Raw genomic sequence first — 12121 nt, 5'->3', positions numbered from 1 at the left:
ATTAGTGTTTGTCAGTGAGAGAGAAAATTGACAGAAAAGAGAAAATAATAGTTATACAGAGATACAGATTGGGAAAAAACTATTTACCTGTGTACTTTATAAGGACCTTTTATAGCAGTAAATTATACTTAAAAAGTTGAAAACAATTTAAGAGAACGTTTGCATTGCCCCCCTTCATTAATTGAATTTTGTTAATAATTGAAAATGCCATTAATGAAAATTGACAAATTTATTAAATGCCTAAATTACATGATTTTATTACATTTATTAGCTTATAGAGAATTAGATTCTATTACTGCATTTTTTTCAGCAAAACTAGTTTTTGTTGTTTCTTAATTGTATTTTGTGTTTAAAGGACAGATGTTTTCCACTGTATTATTAGTTTCCTCCTTCCCTGTTCTCTCTCTCTCTCTCTCTCTCTCTCTCTCTCTCTCTCTCTCTCTCTCTCTCTCTCCACTCTTCTTCCCACTGAATTGGTTTATTTGTTTTGAGACAGTCTTGTATCACTGGCTGACTTTATATTCATCATGTATTTGATCACGATCTTTAGCTCTGGATCCTCCTAGATCCATCTCCCCATGCTGGGTCTCCAGTAAGGCAGGATCTGGCCATGTAACCTAGGGTGGCCTATAGTTTGTGAACCTCTTCTTCCAGCCTTCCAGTGTTGGAATGGCAAGCATGTGCCACGCCTATCTTTCTTTTAATGAAAAGAATTTATTCTGCAATTAATTTCTATTTCATCAATAATGTAATTTTTTTTACATATTTCAGATACAATGTAGTCAACTCAAATAACTAGTGCTTTAAATAGCAAATAACAACTGCCCAAACTTTGCTATTATCTTAACCTTTTTTTTCAGAACAGATGGAATGATTGTAAACATTCATATCATAATTCTTTGAATTAAAACAAACTAGAATGCTTTCTTAGTTAATTACATGTGACAAGCTGGATTACAAATTTCAAATGGAAAAAAATCATGAGTTCAATTATTAGTCTAATAAAAGTTACGTTTCTAAGTTTAGCAGAGTTTCAGTTTTACTGTTATATTTTAATGGTATGCTTTCTTAGTTAAGAAACACTAGGAAGCATAAATGCTCCTGTTTGAAAAAAGAAATAAATAAAACATTTAGGGAAAACCGATTATGAGTTAAAAAGTACTGTTATTTTAAAAGCCATATACAAATTAAGTCAATTCAATGTTAGATTAATATATCCTCAACTCTGTATATTTAAGCACATTTTCTATTGATTTCAACCCCTTAAAATTAAGTAATGCTACAAAATTTATTAGAATCTCTGTTTTGGCTTGGCATCCCTTAGTGGGGAATGAATATATATATATATTCTATCAAGGTGGAGCAAGCAGGAAAAAGTAGTACACCATGAATTAAAGATTCTTTAATCCTAGTTGAAACCTACTGTTGCTTTTCTCTTCCATGGTAAAACCAACAAAATTAAAATGTAGGAGGAAGGAGGTATAGGAAAAAAATGAGGGTAGAGTTAAGAGGAGAAGGAGAGAGGGGGGAGGGGGAAGGATTGTGAGAAGTGGGGTGGCCATAAGGGGCTTCAGTGATTAGGATGTAAAGTGAATAAAATAAATAAATAAAAGAAGAAAAGAAAGATGCTTGTAAGTTCAGGTCTCATTTACTGCTTAAATAGTCATCACATTTTCACATTTCTTGGTAGGGAGGGCAACAGCATATATGTATGAATTTTAATTACTAGTTATCCTTAATACGTGAGTATCGCATATGCTCTTAATTGATCAAAACTTACTAATATCTTAGAAATTAGTTGGCCTAGTTATGAAGTATAAACTCATAATTATATCAATAAGATTTCTATCAGGAACCTCCTACTTGAATTGTTAAATGCAATAATATAACACGCTGTGTTTACTGATGCAGTTAACTTATAATATTCAACTAAGTCTGAATGGGTCATCTATACCTTAGGTCCCAAATGAATGTAAACTGTTGTAAGTGATGCTCTTATGGTTGAAGAGGTGGCTCATTGAGTTAGGCACTGACTGTGTCAACATTAGGACCTGAGTTGATATTAGTTTCCATTTAAAGTCTGAGGTATATCCTTATTACATGCTGGGGAATCCTCTGGGTATATGCCCAGGAGTGGTATAGCAGGGTCCTCCAGAAGTGCCATGCCCAGTTTTCTGAGGAACCACCAGACTGATTTCCAGAGTGGTTGTACCAATTTGCAATCCCACCAGCAGTGGAGGAGTGTTCCTTTTTCTCCACATCCTCACCAACACCTGCTGTTTCCTGAATTTTTAATCTTACCCATTCTGACTGGTGTGAGGTGAAATCTCAGGGTTGTTTTGATTTGCATTTCCCTAATGACTGATGATGCTGAACATTTCTTAAGGTGCTTCTCAGCCATTCGAAGTTCTTCAGGTGAAAATTCTTTGTTTAACTCTGTACCCCATTTTTTAAATAGGGTTATTTGGTTTTCTGGGGTCTAACTTCTTGAGTACTTTGTATATATTGGGTATTAGCCCTCTGTCAGAAGTAGGGTTGGTGAAGATCTTTTCCCTTTTGATGGTGCCCGTGGCCTTACAGAAACTTTGTAATTTTATGATGTCCCATTTGTCAATTCTTGATCTTAGAGCATAAGCTATTGGTGTTCTGTTCAGGAACTTTCCCCCTGTACCGATGTCCTCAAGGGTCTTCCCCAGTTGCTTTTCTATTAGCTTCAGAGTGTCTGGCTTTATGTGGAGGTCCTTGATCGATTTGGAGTTGAGCTTAGTACAAGGAGACAAGGATGGATCAATTCTCATTCTTCTGCATGCTGACCTCCAGTTGAACCAGCACCATTTGTTGAAAAGGCTCTCTTTTTTCCACTGGATGTTTTCAGCTCCTTTGTCAACATCAAGTGGCAGTAGGTGTGTGGGTTCATTTCTGGATCTTCAATCCTGTTCCATTGATCCACCTGCCTGTCACTGTACCAATACCATGCAGTTTTTAACACTATTGCTCTGTAGTATTGCTTGAGGTCCAGGATACTGATTCCCCCAGAATTTCTTTTGTTGTTGAGAATAGATTTAGCTATCCTGGGTTTTTTGTTATTCCAGATGAATTTGAGAATTGTTCTTTCTAACTCTATGAAGAACTGAGTTGGGATTTTGATGGGTATTGCGTTGAATCTGTATATTGCTTTTGGCAAGATGGCCATTTTAACTATATTAATCCTGCCAATCCATGAGCATGGAAGATTTTTCCATTATCTGAGGTCTTCTTCCATTTCCTTCTTCAGAGACTTGAAGTTCTTGTTATACAGATCTTATGTTCATAGCAGCCCTATTTATAATAGCCAGAAGCTAGAAAGAAGCCAGGTGTCCCTCAATGGAGGAATGGATAAAAAAAAAAAATGTGTTTATATACAATGGAGTACTATTCAGCCATTAGAAACAATGAATTCATGAAATTCTTAGACAAGAATTTCTCTAATGGTTGGAGCTGGAGAACATCATACTAAGTGAGGTAACCCATTCTCAAAAGATCAATTATGGTATATACTCACTGGTAAGCGGATATTAGCCTAGAAACTTGGAATACCCAAGACATAATCCACTTATCAAATGATGTCCTTATGGGACTTTCGGGGAGTGGGGGGCTAGAAAAGGGGAAATCATTTGAAATTTAAATAAAAAATATATCGAAAAAAAGAAGAAAAAAAAGGAAATGTACAAAATCTCAGGAAGAACTGTAGAAATATACCTTAAAATGAGAGATGCATTCTCTAGATGTTTTAATTACCTCTTAGTTGTAAGAGTGGGAAAGGAAGTATGCCCTTTTTCTCCATACTCTATTTCCACATTGATGTGGGAAATTATGAAGATATGTAATTTCTCCAGACACCTTAATTGTGTTATGGTTTCAAATGAGTGAAATGTAACTCCTTCTTGAGAAGGTCGGAGTTTATGGATTATTAAAGTTTATTCCTCTTAACAAAAACAAAAAAATGATGTCCAAGAAGAACAGAGGAGTGCCCCCCTGGTTCTGGAAAGGCTCAGTGCAGCAGTATAGGGCAATAACAGGACAGAGAAGTGGGAAGGGGTGGATAGGAGAACAGGGGAAGGGAAGAGGCCTTATGGGACTTTCAGGGAGTGGGGAGCTAGGAAAGGGGAAATCATTTGAAGTGTAAATAAAAAATATATCGAATAAAAGAAAAACAAAGTCCAAGGTGTATATTTGGGTAGCTATAACCACACTACTGGACTGCAGAGACTGGAGGGATTCCAGGGACTCTCCCATAGCCAGTCTAGCCAATTTGTCAAATTCAAGGTTTAAGTAGAAATTTTGTCTCAAAAATTAAAGCAGAGAATTAGTAGATATTAAGGAAGACAACCTGGTCAGCCTCTGACCTCCACTCATGCCTGCATACATAGACAAGTGCATACATGTGCATGTACACATACACATGCTCACAAACACACACAAACACAAACACAGGTACATAAGCACGCGTGACACAAATCCAACACAAACCCACACATACAAAATAAGGTGGAGAGTGACTGAGGAGGACACATATTATCAGTTATTGGCCTCCTCCTGTTCATACAACACATGTGTAAAATGATACTTTTAATAAACTGAAGAGAAATATGTACTTTCACAATTTTTCTAATTGAGTTTTATGTGTACATATTCACTTGCATGCACATATATATTTAATTGGTAACATAAATGTAGTACAAAGAGAAACTTACCAAATCTGCCATGGGTTATAAAACATATGGACAGCTTACCCAACTATAAAATTGGAGTAATATTCTATAGACTCAAGTAATTGTGAACATTATGTAACAATATGCATAAAAGTTTTTCAAACACTAAAAAGCATTTTATAATGTCTAGTTAATATTATCTTTCTTTTGCTCATTAAAAACCAAAGACATTAGTTTTCTTTTAAGATATTGAGTATTTCTTCCTTGCTGAGCAGTACAAATAATGCTTTACACATGATTAACCTCATTTAGGCCTTGTAACAGTTCTGCTTAAACTCTTGATCTTATTGATATTGCACTCTAGTTCCCAACTTTAGGAAAACACTTAGTAAAAATTTACTTGTATTTTTATTGTTCGAAAACAAAAATAAAAATAACCTAGTTTTCTAAGTAGCAGAAGAAATAAATCATTTACAAACTCCTATCCCTTTAAAAATCAGTATTATTAATCAAATACATTGGCAGAGGGAAGCCTGCCATATTTTGGTTTATTTAGGATTTTGTACAAGAAGAGTATTATAGGATTCTAAATAGGAGTAAGATCATGTTGTCAAGGTTTTGCTCATTTATCATCGGGCTTGTCTTAGTTACTCTAAAGAGACACAATGATTTTAATTTTGATCTCTTTTGTTTATAATGGTGCTCTCTACTTTCAAATTTGCTGTGCAAAGTTTGATGCAGATGTAGTTGTAGCTGGTGTGTTTAGTTTCTTTGTATATCATATAAAGTTCTGCATTGCATTTACTTGTTCAAAAGTTTTCATTCACCGTTACTAAGTGCCAAATGCTGCTGGAAGGGCTTGGGAGACAACAGTGAATAAAATAATCAAATTTATGGAGTTTATATTTTGACAGTTACGGTTTAAACATGACAAGAAAGCAACTAGTCTTTCACTGTGGTTAGCAGATGGGGGAAGTTCAATACTACATACTCTTTTAAACCATGATGAGAGAAAGTACACAGGAAACTACTCATTTTTCAACTTAGTTTACTTTTGTTGATTCCATTTAAAAAGTACTTGTTAAGAACTCTAAAATTCTAAGAAACAGTCTCTCAAAAACAGAGTTAAGATAATATTAACAATTAAGAATATGCTCATATTTTACTTTTATAATAATTTATCATTTTATAGCTTATAATTTTAGTCTTGTTGCAAATATAGTAATTTAATACCTTGGATATTTTGAATACTGGTTTAATACAAATTTTAATCCAATTTGTATAAAAAGTATGTTTCTGTACTTCATTGTTAAAATCATATCTTTGGATAATTGTGATAATTTACATTATAATTGTAAGTAATGTGTTTCACCTATTTTGTTATCCCTTGTTACTTAAATAATTCCTTTTTGGAAGTTTTGTTCTTTCTGTCTATCATAGTAGTTTAGGTTTCTTTGGTTATGGAGGAAAACATAAAGTTGTAATTTTTTATTTATTTACATCTCTGTCTATCTAATCTCCTAATATCTTGGAAATAACTTCAGCATGTCGTCTGATGGAATTTTTCAGTGTTCTATAAATCATCATAGCAAACTATTACTCTGATATCCATTCTTAAATTTTAATTACTTATTAAATGGGATCCATTTCTTAAGCTGCCAGACTAGAGTTATTTATTTTATTATTTATTAGTTATTTATATTTTTATTATTTATAGAGTTTTATTATTTATAGAGTTATTATTTAAATCAGGAAGCCCTGATTATCTGCATTTTTTTTTATATGTGAAAAAGTAGACCTTACTAATGATCCTTCACCTCTATCAGAACACTGTCCAAGAATGGAATCCTGCAAGGGGAATTCTTAGCACTTGTAAGAAAACTCCAAGTAAACATGATCTAGTGAATAGGAATGAGTTTAATCCAGATTATTCATTATAGCTAGCTATTGTTACTTGTATATATTCCTCTGGAAAAAACATTTTTGCCTTGTACTGGCTGTTCTTGTGATTGTATACTTTTCTCAAATGACTCTTAACTCAGAGCATAAATTGTCTGGTCCTCTGAATAAAGTTGGCTATTACATGAGACCTTAGCCCCTCTCATTTGTCAGCTCCATTCTCCCAGATGCCCCCCTCCCCCCACTTCCAGAGTGGTAACCGATCTGAACTATTAAATAGACTTTAGTCTTTGTTTGATTGATAGGTAATATATCTGAGAGTTAGAGGTTCAGGGTTTTGAGAAAAGGAAAATAAAGAGTTCAACAACAACAACACAAAGTATTCTTGGTGGACTTAAAAGAATTTACTAAAGTAGCAGTTAAACATTTGCATTTTGCTTCCAACATCACTCAGTGAGACTACACCTCCCTCTCTTATTTTCTATTTTAGATGAAATCAGAATAAATGGTATTTCTAGGACATTCTTTTGAGGTAATTTCTTCTCTTTGAGTTTTTGGTAGTTTAAAATTAGTAAAAAATGGAGGTTCAGAAGTAGATAAATAAATAGCTCTATACTCTTGAGTTTTGGGATCCCTGTTCTTCAACTTTTTATTTTATTTTCCAATGACAATTTAATTGGTGGTCATGTGTTTTATGCATATATTCTTGTATACGTAAACTTTTTTACCCACCTCCCCTTTACAGGAACTATATAATTTTGTTTCTAGATATATGATTTTTTTTCTTCTGTAGCTTCAGCGTTGCCTAATCACTTTAAGTGATTTTTCATATATGTTTTTTTGGGGGAGAATAATTTTATTTCTGAGAGAATTTTAATCATAGTGGTTAAGAAATGACAACCAAAACACATAATCAAAGCTGATAAAAAAAAGAACATTTATAGTTTAAAATACACACTTAAAATATGCACTCTCGCCTAAGGATCTAACTGGTATTAGCCTTCTTTTGAAATTTAGGAATTTTTTATTAGGTCATATTAATAAAAATAATTGGTTTCATTGTGACATTTTTATACATGTATATAATATACTTATACTCACTCCTATAATTAATATTTTAAAATATATCTGAAAAAATAATGGCTTAACTTGATCCATTTGAACCTTTGCTTTTGATGTTTTATATGGTTGCCAACTAATTGATAGGATAACTTTTGTTTCTCTGAGGTTCAAATCAGTTTGAGAATTTATCCTAAAAATGACAATTCGCAAGTTAAATAGTGAAATAACAGCAGAGTATTGAGATGGAGGGATATGAGGATTTGTAGCACTGAATTCACTCATACCAAGAACTTAGTTTTGTTTTAGATGATGAACACATTAGTTTGAAATATATAATTGAATTGATTTTGGTTGATTTTTCAGATATATAATATTTTAATCCCTATGTAAGAGTTATTGCAAAACATTTCAATGAAGGAGAGTTTTAATGGCACTCCTTAGACTTCCAGGTTTAGAGTGAACTAATTTGCTATCAGTTAGAATCCTAATGTGTGGTTGATTTAATACACATTTAAAGCTTTCACTTTTTTTTAACCTGTTCCTGGGTAGCAAAATTGTCTTTCAGCCTCTTGGCCAATCAATACCATGAGCTTTTTTGGAACTCCATGAATGTCAATTTTTGTTGTTTTATTTATCTTTAAAAACTTAAGAACATTTTTTACTCTTTCCACAGCATGTAGAATCCATGAAGCACAGGACATTAAAGCTTCCTGCCTGCATCACCAGGAAGATCTCTTTGTAAGAGTCACCACAGGATTACCAGAGCGATTAACCTGTCTGAAGCACCATGTGTTGAAACAACAGAAACCTATTTTCTTGTGTGGCTAACTAGAACCAGAGTACAATGTTTCCAGTTCTTTGAACTCCTGGAAATAGAGGACAGAGTTGAAACTCTGAAAATGCGGGCATGGACTGGTTCCTGGCGTTGGATTATGCTCATTCTTTTTGCCTGGGGGACCTTATTGTTTTATATAGGTGGTCATTTGGTTCGAGATAATGACCACCCTGATCACTCTAGCAGAGAACTCTCCAAGATTCTTGCAAAGCTTGAACGCTTAAAACAACAAAATGAAGACTTGAGGCGAATGGCTGAGTCTCTCCGGTAGGTTTGAAATACTGAAGGATTTGATGAAATACTGAGCTTGGCTTTTAGTTATAAGGACGCATTCCATTTTTGAAAAATACTTAAAATTTCTACAGACTTTATTTGGAAAAAAATCTTATCTATTTTAGCAGTCCTTTAAAAAGTGTCATGATACATCTATATAGTCAATGTAGATGAGTCTATATAGTTGGAAATCATATTTTACATATGAATTAATATATAAAAGCTGTGGTATGTATATGCTTATATTTTATTTACAAATTATGTTTAGACTATATTGAACACAAACTTTATATGATTTGAATTAGTGCACATTAACATTTTTTTATTTTAGAGACTACAAAGACATAATTTCTTTGTTAAATTCTTAAGATGAAAAGCAAAAATTCATTGTTAAATAGAACAGTGCATCAGTTATTTGGAAAGCCAAAGTCTCTTATACAACATAAACAACATACACATAAACATAAAGTGATATTTATTTATATATATATCTGTATCTCAACAGTTACTGAGATTACAAGTTGTCTGACAACTTCTGATTCTCATCACATCTCAGAATGATCATGTGTACAGTGCTTGTCACTTCAAAAAGCTGCAGGGCTAGAAACAAAGATATGAAAAATTTTGCATTAGAAGTGGTAATTGGCACTACTAGCACGTGGTACAGAGAAAAAGAGCTGAATATACAGTGCTTTTAGAGAATCATAATTAGGCATTGCTGATAAAAACTGTCATTGGGAATTTGTCAAATGCCAGGGACTGTGCTAAAGACAGATTATTTCACTGAATTTTAAGATGTCTTCACGAGATTCCAGCACTGTTTTCAATCATTTTACAGATGAATAATGATAAGGATATTAGGTAATTTAGTTTGCCCAAGATTATACTTTTAACAAATGTTGGAACCTTCGTTGAATTCTGGTAGTATAGTTCCACAGCCTGAACTCTTAGTGTCCTAAGCTGAAAACAGGAAAAGCAGTGACTCAGAAAATTTTTTTTTTTATTCGATGTATTCTTTATCTACATATCAAATGATTTCCCCTTTTCTGGGTCCCCACTCCCTGCAAGTCCCATAAGCCCTCTTCCCTCCCCCTGTTCCTCCATCAACTCCTTCCCACTTCCCTGTTCTGGAATTCCCCTATACTGTTGCATTGAGTCTTTCCAGAACCAGGGGCCACTCCTCTGTTCTTTTTGGACATCATTTAATATGTGGATTATTTCATGGGTATTCCAAGTTTCTAGGTTAATATCCACTTATCAGTGAGTGCATTGATCTTTTGAGACTGGGTTACCTCACTTAGTATGATGTTCTCCAGCTCCATCCATTTGTCTATGAATTTCATGAATTCATTGTTTCTAATGGTTGAATAGTACTCCATTGTGTAAATATACCACATTTTTTGTATCCATTCCTTCGTTGAGGGACACCTGGGTTGTTTCCAGCTTCTGGCTACTACAAATAGAGTTGCTATGAACATAGTGGAGCATGTGTCCTTATTACATGCTGGGGAATCCTCTGGGTATATGCCCAGGAGTGGTATAGTAGGGTCCTCAGGAAGTGCCATGCCCAGTTTTCTGAGGAACCTCCAGACTGATTTCCAAAGTGGTTGCACCATCTTACAATCCCACCAGCAGTGGAGGAGTGTTCCTCTTTCTCCACATCCTCGCCAGTACCTGCTGTCTCCTGAGTTTTTGACCTTAGCCATTCTGACTGGTGTGAGGTGAAATCTCAGGGTTGTTTTGATTTGCATTTCCCTAATGATTCATGATGTTGAACATTTCTAAAGGTGTTTCTCAACCCTCCGAAGTTCTTTATGTGAAAAATCTTTGTTTAGCTCGGTACCCCACTTCTTAATGGGTACTACCTTCTTCAGTTCTCTCTATATATTAGATATTAGCCCTCTGTCAGATTTAGGGTTGGTGAAGATCCTTTCCCAATCTGTTGGTTGACGTTTTGTCCTTTTGACAGTGTCCTTTGCCTTACAGAAACTTTGTAGTTTTATGAGGTCCCATTTGTCAATTCTTGATCTTGGAGCATAAGCTATTGGTGTTCTATTCAGGAACTTTTCCCCTGTGTCCGTGTCCTCAAGGGTCTTCCCCAGTTTCTTTTCTATTAATGTCAGTGTGTCAGGTTTTATGTGGAGGTCCTTGATCCATTTGGAGTTGAGCTTAGTACAAGGAGATAAGATTCACATTCTTCTGCATACTGACCTCCAATTGATCCAGCACTATTTGTTGAAAAGACTATCTTTTTTCCACTGGATGCTTTCAGCTCCTTTGTCGAAGATCAAGTGACCATAGTTGTGTGGGTTCATTTCTGGGTCTTCAATCCTATTCCATTGATCCGCTTGCCTGACATTGTACCAATACCATGCAGTTTTTATCAGTATTGCTCTGTAGTAAAGTTTTGAGGTCTGGGATACTGAATCCCCCTGAAGTTCTTTTACTGTTGAGAATAATTTTAGCTATCCTGGGTTTTTTGTTATTCCAGATGAATTTGAGCATTGCTCTTCCCAGCTCTATGAAGACCGGGGTTGGGATTTTGATGGGGATTGCATTGAATCTGTAGATTGCCTTTGGCCATATGGCCATTTTAACTATATTAATCCTGCCAATCCATGAGCATGGAAGATTTTTCCATTTTCTGAGATCTTCTTCGATTTCCTTCTTCAGAGATCTGAAGTTCTTGTCATAATGGTCTTTCACTTGTTTGATTAGAGTCACCCCAAGATACTTCATGCTGTTTGTGGCTATTGTGAAGGATGTCATTTCCCTAATTTCTTTCTCAGTCTGCTTATCCTTTGAGTATATAAAGGCTACTGATTTGCTTGAGTTAATTTTGTAGCCAGCCACTTTGCTGAAGTTGTTTATCAGCTGTAGGAGTTCTCTAGTAGAGTTTTTTTGGTCACTTAAGTATACTATCATATCATCTGCAAATAGTGATAGTTTGACTTCTTCCTTTCCAATTTGTATCCCTTTGACCTCCTTTTGTTGTCTAATTGCTCTAGCTAGGACTTCAAGAACTATATTGAAAAGATATGGAGAGAGGGGCCAGCCTTGTCTAGTCCCTGATTTTAGTGGGATTGCCTCAAGTTTCTCTCCATTTAGTTTGATGTTGGCTACCGGTTTTGCTGTATATTGCTTTTACTGTGTTTAGATATGGGCCTTGAATTCCTGTTCTTTCCAAGACTTTTAGCATGAAAGGATGCTGAATTTTGTCAAATGCTTTTTCAGCATCTAATGAAATGATCATGTGGTTTTTTTCTTTGAGTTTGTTTATGTAGTGGATTGCATTGATGGATTTCCTTATATTGAACCATCCCTGCATCCCTGGGATGAAACCTACGTGATCCTGGTGGAT

The 12121-nt window shown here is 34.7% G+C and overlaps 1 protein-coding gene across 5 annotated transcripts in view; it reads left to right on the top strand.

The window, feature by feature from the left end:
- Positions 1 to 12121, top strand: part of Fut8 (fucosyltransferase 8) — a 214964-nt gene that overhangs the window by 56579 nt on the left and 146264 nt on the right. For 4 of the 5 annotated variants that reach the window (XM_052185600.1, XM_052185602.1, XM_052185599.1 and 1 more), the window contains one exon: positions 8326 to 8754. In XM_052185600.1, coding sequence (XP_052041560.1) covers positions 8552 to 8754 — 203 coding nt within the window. In that variant the 5' untranslated portion in view covers positions 8326 to 8551. Of the gene's footprint in view, positions 1 to 7080; positions 7123 to 8325; positions 8755 to 12121 lie in introns of all 5 variants that reach the window. The other variant, XM_052185601.1, reaches the window with a different exon arrangement.

Source organism: Apodemus sylvaticus, chromosome 6 (assembly GCF_947179515.1).
Source record: "Apodemus sylvaticus chromosome 6, mApoSyl1.1, whole genome shotgun sequence".
Taxonomy (NCBI): domain Eukaryota; kingdom Metazoa; phylum Chordata; class Mammalia; order Rodentia; family Muridae; genus Apodemus; species Apodemus sylvaticus.
The sequence above is the reverse complement of the archived record's forward strand: the minus strand, read 5'-3'. Positions and strand labels throughout refer to the sequence as shown.